This window comes from Melanerpes formicivorus, unplaced genomic scaffold, assembly GCF_026170545.1.
Source record: "Melanerpes formicivorus ecotype bairdi unplaced genomic scaffold, bMelFor1.0.p_v2 SCAF_21, whole genome shotgun sequence".
Taxonomy (NCBI): Eukaryota; Metazoa; Chordata; class Aves; order Piciformes; family Picidae; genus Melanerpes; species Melanerpes formicivorus.
Genome location: NW_027142373.1, coordinates 1,581,477 through 1,593,440, shown reverse-complemented (window position 1 = coordinate 1,593,440; position 11,964 = coordinate 1,581,477). Strand labels below are relative to the sequence as shown.

Genomic DNA, 11,964 nt, shown 5'->3' with positions numbered 1-11,964 from the left:
GGAACCTTGGGAGAAAACAGGTGCCCTCCTGATCTGCCTGGTCTTGGAAGCAGCCTCTGCTCATCTGGTTAGGGGTTTCCTTTCTACACCTGACTTTGCAACGCTGATGAATTTCACACACCAATTTTCAACTATTTCCCCATTTCTCAAGAACTCTTTGAACATACTCAGTGCATTATTTTATTTATTCCTTTTTGTTGTTATTTTTAAACTACATTTTTTAAGAGCTTGCGATCTGTACAGGTGCTGATGCAGTAACCTCCCGGGACTCCACGCAGATTTGCTCATAGTCCCGAGGTCTCGGTGCTAACGACAGCCTTGCCTGTGGGCAGAGCTGGCTGTGACACCTCCGGTACCCAGCGCTGAAGGCATCACAAAGTTCCTTCTTCCACTGCAGAGTTTGGTCTGCAATTTATAGTGATCTAACAACCCATTGGAACTGTTAGAAGAGTGTAATTGAAATCAACGCCAACTTGTATGGATATTCAGTCTTGGTACCCTGCAGCCTGGGTCAGGGGTGGGATGGGAGGCAGTTGTTTGCTTCAGAAAGCAGGGGCAGAACTGAGCCCCGCTTCAGGTCCTTTGTGTTTCTCCAGCTGCATCAAGAAAGCAAACAGGCAGACTGGAGCCCAGCAGCTGTGGCTTTCCCCGGCATGGACCAGGATCAGACAGAACAAGGCCAGCTGTCCAGCAGCACATATAAATCCTTATTTTGCCTCCTGACGCTTGTGGGGGTTTTACCAGCTCTTCCCTCTCCTGTAATTCGGTCTAGGGCAAATCCACAATGACAAAATCCAGCTTTCAAAAGGACCACTGCATATTCCAGGAATCACCTGTAATGCCTGGCTGATTTGCAGGCAGATGTCGACCTGTACATTTTGGGGCGGAATAACAAATTTTGCTGAGAATGAAGGGTGGGATTCCTCGACAGAATGTCTGCATAGATCTCGCGCCCGCAAGCACGAACAGCAGGGCAGGAGACGCTGCTTGCTACACAAGTATGAGCGCATCGAATCATCCCCCGCGGTGCCGCCGGGACGCCGCGTACCCGCCTGTGGCCGGTACGTTGCCGGGCCGAGCCGCCGTGCCCGCCTGTGGCCGGGAGAGAGCCGGAACGTGATGCCCAGGCCCAGGTTGTCACCGGGAATAGGGTCCCCCAGCAGAGCGCGGCCCGGACCGGCGCGGGTGGCACCGGCAGGGCCGCGCTCTCCCTGCTCCGCGGCGGCGAGATGAGAGCTGGCCCCGGGCCGGAGGCGGCCGCCGGCTGCGGCGATATGGCGGCGGCGGCCGCGGAGCGGGAGCGGCAGGAGCGGCTGCGGGAGGCGGCGGCGCTGGGGGACGCGGAGGAGGTGCGGCGGCTGCTGGAGCTGGGGGTCAGCCCCAACTCCCAGAACGAAGTCAACGGCTGGTAAGGCTCCAGCGGGACGCGGGCTGCGTGTCGGGCCCGCTCCTCTGCTGAAGGACGAGGCCCTTCAGAGGCCGAGCCGCTGCCCAGCCCCTCCGCAGTACCGGCAGCCCTGCGTACCACGGCTCGTGCCCCGTGCTGCTCGCTGCTCCGCAGGGCACCGGGGTGCTTTTATTTGGGGTCTGTTTTAAGGGTCTGCTGGCAGCCCGGGACAGCGCCTTCGTGTCTAACCAGAAATGGCCTCTCAGTGACTCTTCAGTCAGCGCTGAAACTGAGTTTCCCTTTCAGGCGGGGGACTTGCAGGCAGTTTCGGTGAGATAAGAGACACTTTGGGTTTGCCGTTTTACGCTGATAGCACCTGCTAACAGCAAACCCGACATTCTTCTGTGATGGACACTTGCAGAGGTCCATACACGAGCACACAGTGTGCCCTGAGCAGGACGTGCAGGGACTGCTCAGGCATCTTCCAGGACTCCCTAAATTCAGCTCTTGAAGTTGTAATTAAAACCAGGAGGAAAAGCACCAGGCACAGAGCTCAACTTCTTGACTGGTGATTTTCAGAAGCGTGGGACAGCTATAACTTAAGCTTCAAAAAGTGTTGATTAAAATTAACATTTGTAAAATTTTGAGAGAGCTGATTTGTGAACAGTGTGCTTAGAAACTGCAGTCCCAGTATTGCAGAGATCATTCCCTTCCCAAGCAGTGCAAGTGCCTGTGCTGACAGCAGTAACTGAAGAGGGAGAGCAGCATCCCAGGAAAATGTCCCTCAGGGGTACACAGAGAAGTGGTTTAAGTACAACTTCTTTTGAAGGTTAAAGTAGCACCCAAAACCCTTCTTTTTGTATTTGTTTTCCCAGAAGGGTTAGTGGACAACTGATGACAAATTGAAGAGATCATGACATTTACAAACACTGCTGGGGTAACTTGGTGCCGAGGGCACTAGAGCAAGGGCAGCCTGGAGCAGCAGGTGTCAATGCGGGCTCCAAGGCCAGTGCCAGTTTCCAAGGGAAACTGCACGTAAAACCTTTTTGATGCTAGACGTGCACGAGGTCTTGTTCTTCTCCTAGGCAGCAGGGATGGGTGGCAATGAATTTAGGATTTCAAACAGCATTCCCATCTCCATCTGCAGGACTTGCCTGCACTGGGCGTGCAAGCGGAACCACGCTGCAGTGGTGGCTCACCTGTTGCACGCTGGCGCTGACAAGGAGATCCTCACCAAGAAGGGAGAGAGGCCAGCCCAGCTGACATCCAGAAGCGAGATCAGGAGGATGCTGGGAGGTAAATGGAGCCTGGTGGCTGTGCCCCACCACTGCCCAGCTGTAGCCACAGGCTGCTTAAAGCCTGGAGGGGCTGGGCTTAATTTTCCATGTTTGGGTTTGAGTAGGAACTGAATTTCTGGGGTGTTTACTTGGTAAGGAATCAAAGCCCAAGAAAGAGAAATACCAACAAATTCCATATCCAGCTAGCCAAACCTTTTCCTAAACCCTGTACCATTAGGAAAATGCCCAGATGGAGGCAGTGACAGTGACACAGCAGCTGCAGTCACAGATGCAGCTTCCTCTTTTCAAAAGGGCAACAGGAGAAAATCACTCAAATTTGTATGAAGCCTTTATTTGAACACCACCAATTTTCCTGAGGATCTGTGGAGCTTAGGCAGAGTGCTGGATAAATGGAAAATGAGCAGCCTGGAGAAACAGCTCATTAGAGAATAGGGGCAGAGCCTTTTTACCTTGATCTGTAACTGTTGCAGCAGAGTAGGCTTTGCTGCTGGAGGTGATAAGTCATGTGAAACCTGGTGATTCACAACTGTTCCTCCCCTTTGTGCCCCCTGTCTGATTTTGTTTTCATTATCGTCTCCCAGCTGTTGAAGTGGTGATGTTCCAGTTCTCCCAGTACTGCACATCCTTCTCCCTTTGTCCTCTGCCTTAATATCCAACAACACATTACCCTTTGTTTTTCATTGCCTTATACATTATGAAGATGACAGCATTATGCCATCAGGGACCATGTTACAACGTGCTGGCTGCAGATTAAACCAAACCACAAACACTACAGTGCTTAGAAGGAAATAGCACCCCCAGAATGACTACAATCAGGCTCTGCTTTTGTCTTCACTCTATTGCAGCACCTGAGCACAAAGCCCTAGTGCTTCAGGATTCATATTTTCTCCTGTCTTGCTTTTAACTCTCCACTTCCTCCCCTTGGAAAGAAAAGCAAACAAAACCAACCCAAAATCCGCAGTGTCTTTCTGTCTAGTCCTGGAGACAGGACAGCTCTGGAGGTGAGCTGCTCTGTGATCAGCCAGGCCTGCATCTACCTTTGCCTGCCCAGGGAGGGAAATCTGGAATTACAGTTTCAGTTCAGAATTTCATTCTGGAAATAAAAGGTGTTCTGATGCCATGAATTAGCAATGAGGAGTTAAGTAGTGATCAGAAGACTTAGAAAGCACCAGAAAGCGTGGTGGGCTGCTCTGATTGCTCTGGTGAGAGGTGTTCTGTTTGTTTTGCAGTGGAAGGCGATGAACTGCCAGCCCTAAAGGAAGAGCCAGAGCTGCCAATCATCCCTAATTACCTGGCCCACCCCCCTTTCCCTTATGTTTATAACAGCATGAGTGGCAGCATTCCAGACCCTGCTGTCAATGGAAGCATCTCCCACTTGGACCCACAGGATGCCAGCTCCTCCTCCCTGCCTGCTGTGCAGCCTGGCACGCGTGCAGGACTGCAGCCTGGGGGCATGGCTGCCCAGGCAGCTGGTGCTGGGGACACACCATCGCTGCCTAGAGGCTGTGCTGCACCACCACGTGCAAAGCCTGTTCTCCAGACAGGTCCACTTTACCAGGGCTCAGTGTCCTGGAAAAGTCCTCCTTCACCAGCTGCATCAGCCCAGTCCATACCTCAGCAAGAGAACAGCTCCTGCCTGGGGCCTGTGCCAGCGTTTCAGCCACTATTCTTCACAGGAGCTTTTCCACTTAACATGCAAGGTAACAGTGAAAGTCTCTCTTCTCTTTGTCTTAAAACTGCTGTCATCATGGAGGGTGAGAACAGACTGGTCAGGGTTATGTGGGTTCAGAGCACTACCGGAGAGCTGCAGATTCCTGTGCTTAGGAGCTCAGGAAGCCCTCAAAGGGCAATAGGGAGGCAGTTATCCTAATGCTGCGGGAACTGGGATTAAGACAGTGCTGAAAACATTTCCTGTTGGTCTCAGGTGCTGTAAGCACACGGGCACCAGGGCAATTGAATGCTCTAGACAGCATACTGCAAGCCTCAACTAAAGAACACAGACAGGCAGGCAGTGAGCTCCAGAGAGAGCCTCAGAGGGCTCAGGCTGTGGGGCCCTGGGGGGAGCCAGCTGCCACTCCTGCAGGGCCAGCTTGTACCCAGAGAGGGAAACCTGGAACGTGGCTGTCAGTTCTAATGCAGCTTGTCATTTTATGATTCTGTGAATAGCATTCTGTAAATAAAAGGTGTTCTGAGGCCATGAATTAGCAATGGGAAATTAAGTGATGACTAAGAGAATCAAAAGCCAGTAAAAGCTATGTTGGGTTGCTCAGGAAATGCATAACTAGCATAAGCTGCTGTGAAGGTAGCTTCAACCCACCAAGAAGAGCACTCACCCACGGACTGGATTTGTGATGGCTTTTGCATGTAGGCTGATGGAAGCCCATCTAACCTACACTGTGCTTGTACAGCTGCAGCTTTTGGCTTCCTGAGGATTCTTGCATTGGTACAACTGATGCAGACAAGCTCCGAGGTACACAGAGGTGGTTGGAAGTTAGCAGAGAGATTTCTTTGCCAATTCCTTTATACATGTGCCTGTTGATGTACTTTGTTACTTCTAACAGAACTGGTGCTTAAGGTCAGAATACAAAACCCTAATCTTAGAGAAAATGACTTCATTGAGATTGAGCTGGATAGGCAAGAGCTGACCTACAAGGAGCTGCTCCGAGTGAGCTGCTGTGAGCTGGGCATCAACCCTGAGCACGTTCAGAAGATCAGGAAGTTACCCAATACAATGTTAAGGAAGGTAAGGACTCTCCACTGCCCAGTGAGCTTACACAAAAGGTGTTTAGGCTGCCATCAAAAATGAATCATTGGGTGGTCACCTGAATAGGCCCATATTGGGAAAAAACCAAGCAAACCCTCCAGCCAGATAAGCCTCCTTTCAGCTTCCAGCACTCAGCGGTGGTTTAATTTGTGTTTTTTAGCCTCTGGCTTCTTGATTATTTTGTTTCAGCATATCTGGTGTTGGGCCAGCCAGCTCCAGGAGCTCCCTACAGCTTGTGGCCTGGGTGCAGTGTCACACCCCTGGCACCTGCCACAGCATCTCACAGCTTGCAGTCCCCAGGAAGCTCTGCATGGCCACTGAGGACTGTGCACTCCTCTCAAAAAAGGGCTTCCAAAACTATTCTGAGTGCAGGCCTCTCTCTTGTCACATCAGTGGCCTTCCTCTGTGCTGCAGAGACCAGACCTGCTGCCCCGTGGTACCGATTCACCGCTGACCTTTGTCACGCTCAGCTCCTTCTGGAGCATTGCAGGCATCAGCTTGGAGCTGAGCTGGTTAGCGTGAGATTAACAAAGCTCCCTGCACCCCATCTGCACTGGCTAGAGGACGGCTTTGTGAGTCAAGAAGTGCAAGGAAACAGCAGCAGGTCTGTCACATGCCAGCTTAGGTGGTTGTCAAGAGAGCTGCTTTTATTTCCAGCTCTACTGACCTCAGGTTTTCTGGTTAGGACTGTGGGACATTTACTATTCCTTGAGTTGATGCAGAGGGACCAGAGCTTAAGATGTAGGGTGGGAGGGGGTCTTTCACTGCTCTCTGAAGGCCTTGCCAAAGCCAGCTTGATGATGGTGTTCATGGGCTACTCCTGCCCGCAGAACCTGTGTGGGTAGATGCAGGAATTGATTCATTAGGTTCTAAGAATCACCAAGGGGGAGAAAAAGAGGAGCTAGAGTGGGGCACTCAGTAGCTCTTCCCAAGTGTAATTCCACTACCCATGTGCATTGGCCATCAGTGTGGCATTCCCTCAGGAAACAGACTGAGATGAGCAGCTGAGCAGGAGCCCAGGACAGACCCCAGGGGCAGCAGGGTGCCTGCTTGCCAAGTGCTGTAGGGTATTGTCCTGTTTATAGGCAAATACACCCCCGTGTCAGTGTGAGCCTGCTGGAACTCACCTCTGCAGAGCTGGACATCTGGACTGTCACCTAACAACTTGTTGTGTTTATTTCAAGGACAAGGATGTGGCAAGGCTGCAGGATTTCCAGGAGCTGGAGCTTGTTCTGACAGTAAGCGACAGAAGCTTCCTTTTCCGAGCAGCAGCAGCACTTTCTGAGCAGGGTGGCTACAACAAGGCGGCTTCAGAGCTCACATACTAACTGTTCAGAGACTAACACACAACGTTTGTGTCTCTCATTTTAAAATGGCATTTGACACAGTATCTATAAGGGCTAATGCTGTGAAAACAAAATCTATTTTGTTAACCTTGAAATAAACTGAAGCTGTTCTGCAGTGACAGCATCTCCTTCACGGAGCAGTAAGGAGCCTGCCCTGGAGGTAGCTGAATGCCAAGGAGGCACTGGCAGAGCTGGCTGTTAGTGCAACACGTGTCCTTACAAAAGATGAACCTTGGAACACTGCAGCTCTCAGGGAAAGGCTCACTTCAAGTGTTGGAGTCATTGGTTAGGTACCCAAGCTAAAGACCCTGCCACAAAGCCCCTTGCCCTTTGCTCCTGGGCTGCTCATCTTCAGTCAATCTTCATCTTCAGTGAAGGAAAAAGAACAGGTTTAAATCTGGCAGAAGCACAAAACTGTGTCTAGTTTAAATACTCTTAAGTGACTTAATACCTTTGATTTCTTAATCCCTGTTTACACTTCTCCCTATTTCTCAGGTTGAAAATAAAAAGTGATAGGAATGATCCAATTCATAAACCTGCTCTCAGCCAAACCCCTGCTGGCCTTGTCTGCCCCTGCAGAGTGCTGACACCTGCAGCTGTTGCTGCATTGACAACACATTTCTCCTATGCTGCTTTAAGCTTCTCCCTTCAAAAGCACAAAAACTGTAATTCCCTTTTCCCTCTACGTTCCTGAGAGATTGCATCCCGACCCTTTAGAGTTGCCTGTGTGAAAAGAAAGCAGTGCAGTGCCTGGGGGGCTCTGGGCAGATACCAAACCTGATGTTCCTATGCAATGGCTTTGCTTTGTTCCCAGTGACTTGTGTTTGCTGAAAAAAACAAATACAAATTCACTTCTGTTCCTTAACGTTCAGCATTAGGCAACTATTGCTATGAAATTCTGGAATAAATGAATGGAAGCATTCTTGAGAGCTGGACTGTATCTGATTTGTTAGGATTTTAGTACTCAGTCATTTGTGTTTGACAAAGAGCTCTGCTGTGGTGGCCCAGCTGTAGAAGCGTCCCCTGTGAACTAGGGGAACTCAAGCAGGAGAGGCAAGAGGCAAATGGGACACAACCAGGACCCAATTTCCCTGCCAAATCACCCTCCCCCCCCCCCCCTCCTTTGGAAGCTGCACCCACCAGAGGACCTTATGGTTCTGTCCAGGAGTTTACAGCCCCAGTGAGCTGTAGGAGGGACGTGGCCTGTGCCTAGGTTTGTAAAGCAGCAGACTGAGTAGGAGCCCCCCTGGCCAGCTGAGGGGTGCCCTGATCTGGAACTGACTGCTCCTGCCGGTTTCCTCTGCCTGGAGCGAGGGACCCCCCACAGCCCAGGGCAGGCAGAGGAGGAGCCGTGCTGCAGCAGAGAGAGAGGAAGGGGCGTCCAGCTCAGCCCTGCTGCTTCTCCCTCCAGTGCCGCTGCGGATGGGAGCGGCAGCAGCAAGGCGCTGAGCACACGAGAGGGAGCCCTCTGCCAGCCTGCCGGTACCTGCGGCTCAGCGGGCACCTCAGAGCAGCCAGAACTCGCTGTGTGCCGATGGCCGGGACTGCCGCGCAGGGCTAACACAGAAGTTCCCTGCCTGCCCCTGGGCTTGGCTCTGCGCTTCAGACCCAGGCAATCCTCGTGCAGCAAACACACAAGCCAGATGTATTTGGCACCATTTACATAATTTACTAATTATAAACCCGAACACAGGACACATTGCCCTGCACACCTTTCCTTGGCAGAACATTTGTCATTCCTTGGGAAAAAAAGGCAAGTAATAAAATACTTCATGTGTACAGAAAATATTAAAAAATATTAAAAAAAATCACTTTCTGGCCCTTAGAGCTGTGAAAGACTCTGGTCACAATCATGAGGTTAATCTAGTACAAAATCTGGTTTGTAAATTACAGTACATTCAGAAGTCACTCTTGAGGCAAGTCAATAACAGTAAAAAACACCTCCAAACCCCAGGGGTCTTCTCATGCCAGTCCAGCATCTTTGGCCATGCTGTAGAAGATGCCCTTGGCTGCTATAAGGCTGCTGGGGGTATCAAATTCAGCCACAGTCCCGTTGTCCAGAACAAGAATTCTGTGCAAAACAGAGAGCGGGGTGGTGAAGAATCCCTCCAGGATAAGTGAAATCCCATTCTATCACACCCTGACAGGCCCAAGTGTGGCTACCTAGAGACCAAGCAGGCCCTGCCAACTGCTGCTGCCCGTGCCCAAGATGCCCCTGAGCCTCCCATCGTGCACCAGGCAGGTCCTCACCTGGTGTAGTCCATGATGGTGTTCAGCCTGTGCGCTATGGTCAGCACCGTGCAGGCCTCAAACTGCCTCCTGATGGTGCTCTGGATGAGGTCATCGGTCTCCAGGTCGATGGCTGCCGTCGCCTCGTCCAGCACCAGGACCCTGCTCTTGCGGAGCAGGGCTCTGGCCAGGCAGACCAGCTGCCTCTGGCCTACACTGCCAACAGAGACAGGGCTGCACATGGGAGGCTCTGCTGCCCCTGCCCCTTGTGTCCCCTGCCCCAGACCACTCAGCAGGATGCTACCCAACCAAACCCACGGTGCTGAGCCCAAGCTGCTCCACAGACACTGCAGCATCACACAGTTCCCTCAGCAGCTACCTGCTCCTCCTGCCTGACCCAGTGCTGGCAGAGTCACTAAATGCCTCCTCCATCACTGTGACCAAGACCAAGGAAGCCAATGGTTGCAGAGCTTCTGCCTGGAAGTGTCCATTTAGGCAGAGGACTCAACTCTGCACAGCAGCCTGATGTTACCCTGGCACTTCCCTTCCTGCCAAACCATGCTGAAGGGATTTGCCTGTTCCTAACACCATGTCACCCTGAGATTTCAGGGGGATGGTTTGGGAGAAATCCTCCCCAGCAGCAGGGAACCAGATCTTTTGTGGCAGAGGCAGAACAGCTGACAAGTATTTGAGCCTTTGTGGTTGTCCTGAAACAGCAACAGGTGACTAAATGGTTTCAGACAGCCCACTGCAGTGTCAGCCCTGGTCAGGTGCTGAAGGAAAGCTCAGCATGTTTCTAGTCCAAGCATTCCTTACCTAAGGTTTTCTCCACCTTCTGAGCATTCATAGTCCAACATGGATGGCTGACTGCTGACAAACCTCTTCAGGTGAGACAGTTCAAGAGCTTTCCATATTTCTTCATCTGAATACTTATTAAATGGGTCCAGGTTCATTCTCAGCGTTCCAGAAAAGAGAACAGGATCCTGAATATAAACCCAAAGGTCATTAGAGAAGTGCTCCAGCTGCTGTGGGTACAGATAATGTGAGTTACTGCTTCAAAGTCTCCGCTGCATTGTGGGTTGGCCACCTCCCAGTCCCACCCACACCAAAAACACATCCTGGTGTGCCCACTCAAAACTCAGGTTCCACCTGTAAAGATGGTTTGTTCTAAATCCCCTGCTCATAAGGTAGCAGGACAGGACCACTTAACCCATGGTTTGTTTTTCAGGAGCAGATCTCTGAGTCTCATGAAGCATTTTGCTCTGTAGATAAGCCATTAGTGATGGTTTATTAGCTAAGCTGCTAGAGATGCTTCCCTCACTGTGATACACAGAAACAGTACCTGAGGAATAATTGTTAGCCTGGACCTCAGGTCATGGAGACCAATCTCTGAAATGTTGACACCATCAATTCTGATCTCCCCTTTCGCAGCCTCCAGGATCCTAAAGAGACAGAGGGTCATGGAGGACTTCCCTGCTCCGGTCCTGCCAACGATTCCAATCTACAACAAAGCATCCAGTTAAAGCCAGCTCAAACCCAGCCAAGCCCACACCAACCCCCCAGAGCCCTCAGAGTGGCTTGGCACAGGTGAGAGTCTAATGGCTCAGAGTCCCAGTGGAGACCAGCAATGAGCAGAGGCCCTCAGGGGTCAGTGCTGGCACAGGTGCTGCTTGACAGCTTTGTCAGGGACATTGGTAGGGGCCTCTGGGGACAGGACAAGGGGAAATGGTTTGACACTAAAGCAGGGGAGATTTAGGCTGGACTTTAGGAAGCTCTTTACTATGAGGGTGGTGAAGCACTAGAACAGGCTGCCAAGAGAAATTGTGGACACCTCTAGGCATCGATGAGGCCTAGAGCAACCTGAGCTGGTAAGAGGTGTCCCCACCCATGGCATGGGGTTGGAACTGGATGACCTTTAAGGTCCCTTCCAACCCAAGCCATTCTCTGATTCCAAGACAGAATGCACCCATCCTTCCCCAGGCAGCCATGTGCTGCACTGGATCTCATGTGGTACCATTCCTGTCATTTGGTAGCTATCCCAAATAAAGGTTTGGGCCTGCAGTCAGCCTAGAGGACTCCAGGGGGTTAGCTAATGCACCCGTGTTAGGAGTCCAACCACTCAAGGACAGGAAGTAAAGGCTTTGCAGAGGACAATCAGAGGTCACAGGAGCATGTGTCTCCATTCCAGGAGGTGATGCCACCCCCTGTAGTCTAAGGATAATTCTCCTTAGATAGCAGCCTGTCTCCCATGCCAACTGCCCCATCACCAGGAAACCCCAGAAATTTCAGCTGAAGCAGCCAATCTCCAAGATCAAAGACAACTTCTTGATTAGGGAAGCAAAGAATGACTTCTCCTTCCATGCCAGCAGTGCCACAGAGGAAGCCAGAGAGCAGATGGGAAATGCTGGAATTCCTTCTCCCATCTGGATTGCTTCAGAAAAGCAGTTCCACTGAATTTGTGCCACTGGTGCCTCCGACATGGTGCACAGCAGGGAGCCTGCTGCCAACCTAACTTTGACAGTTCAGAACATCCCATACCAGTGCTTCCAGGCTGGAGCATGCAGGCACACTGACAGCAGGGTTGCCTCTGCTGGCTCCTGCAGCGCCAGCCCGAGCAGCTCTCCAGCACCAAGGCAAGTGTGCTGGCTGACGCTGTGCTCTACTCCCTCTGTCACTGGAGGCCCAAAGCAAAGTTCTAGCAGACACACAGCTGGTAACTTGCCTTTTCTCCACCATGCACTTGGAGGTTTATCCCCTTCAGCACCAGATCCAGGCCCTTCCTGTACCTCACTGAGTAATTCACAAACTCCAGCTCTCCCTTGGAAGGCCAGTCCTCTGGGGGTCTCTTGCCCTCAATCACCCAGGGAGCCTGAGGAAAACAGAGGTCAGAAATGTCTCACACAGCTTAAGAAACCATCATTCAAGCAGATGACAACATGA

At 51.5% G+C, this 11,964-nt stretch overlaps 2 protein-coding genes across 4 annotated transcripts in view; one reads left to right on the top strand and one right to left on the bottom strand.

The window, feature by feature from the left end:
* Positions 1–1,172: 1,172 nt before the first annotated feature.
* On the top strand, positions 1,173–7,722 carry ANKRD40 (ankyrin repeat domain 40). The gene is made up of 5 exons (XM_068150972.1): positions 1,173–1,408; positions 2,535–2,683; positions 3,915–4,385; positions 5,247–5,428; positions 6,634–7,722. Exons 1-5 carry the CDS (start codon positions 1,230–1,232, stop codon positions 6,775–6,777), a joined length of 1,125 nt encoding a protein of 374 aa, XP_068007073.1. The 5' UTR covers positions 1,173–1,229; the 3' UTR covers positions 6,778–7,722.
* Positions 7,723–8,441: 719 nt separating this feature from the next.
* Positions 8,442–11,964, bottom strand: part of ABCC3 (ATP binding cassette subfamily C member 3) — a 39,343-nt gene continuing 35,820 nt past the window's right edge. Inside the window, exons 27-31 of one of the 3 annotated variants that reach the window (XM_068150969.1) lie at positions 11,747–11,893; positions 10,367–10,525; positions 9,841–10,007; positions 9,046–9,240; positions 8,442–8,866 (exon numbers count right to left, since the gene is read on the bottom strand). In XM_068150969.1, coding sequence (XP_068007070.1) covers positions 8,758–8,866; positions 9,046–9,240; positions 9,841–10,007; positions 10,367–10,525; positions 11,747–11,893 — 777 coding nt within the window. In that variant the 3' untranslated portion in view covers positions 8,442–8,757. Of the gene's footprint in view, positions 8,867–9,045; positions 9,241–9,840; positions 10,008–10,366; positions 10,526–11,746; positions 11,894–11,964 lie in introns of those variants that run through there. The other 2 variants (XM_068150970.1, XR_010988874.1) reach the window with 2 other exon arrangements.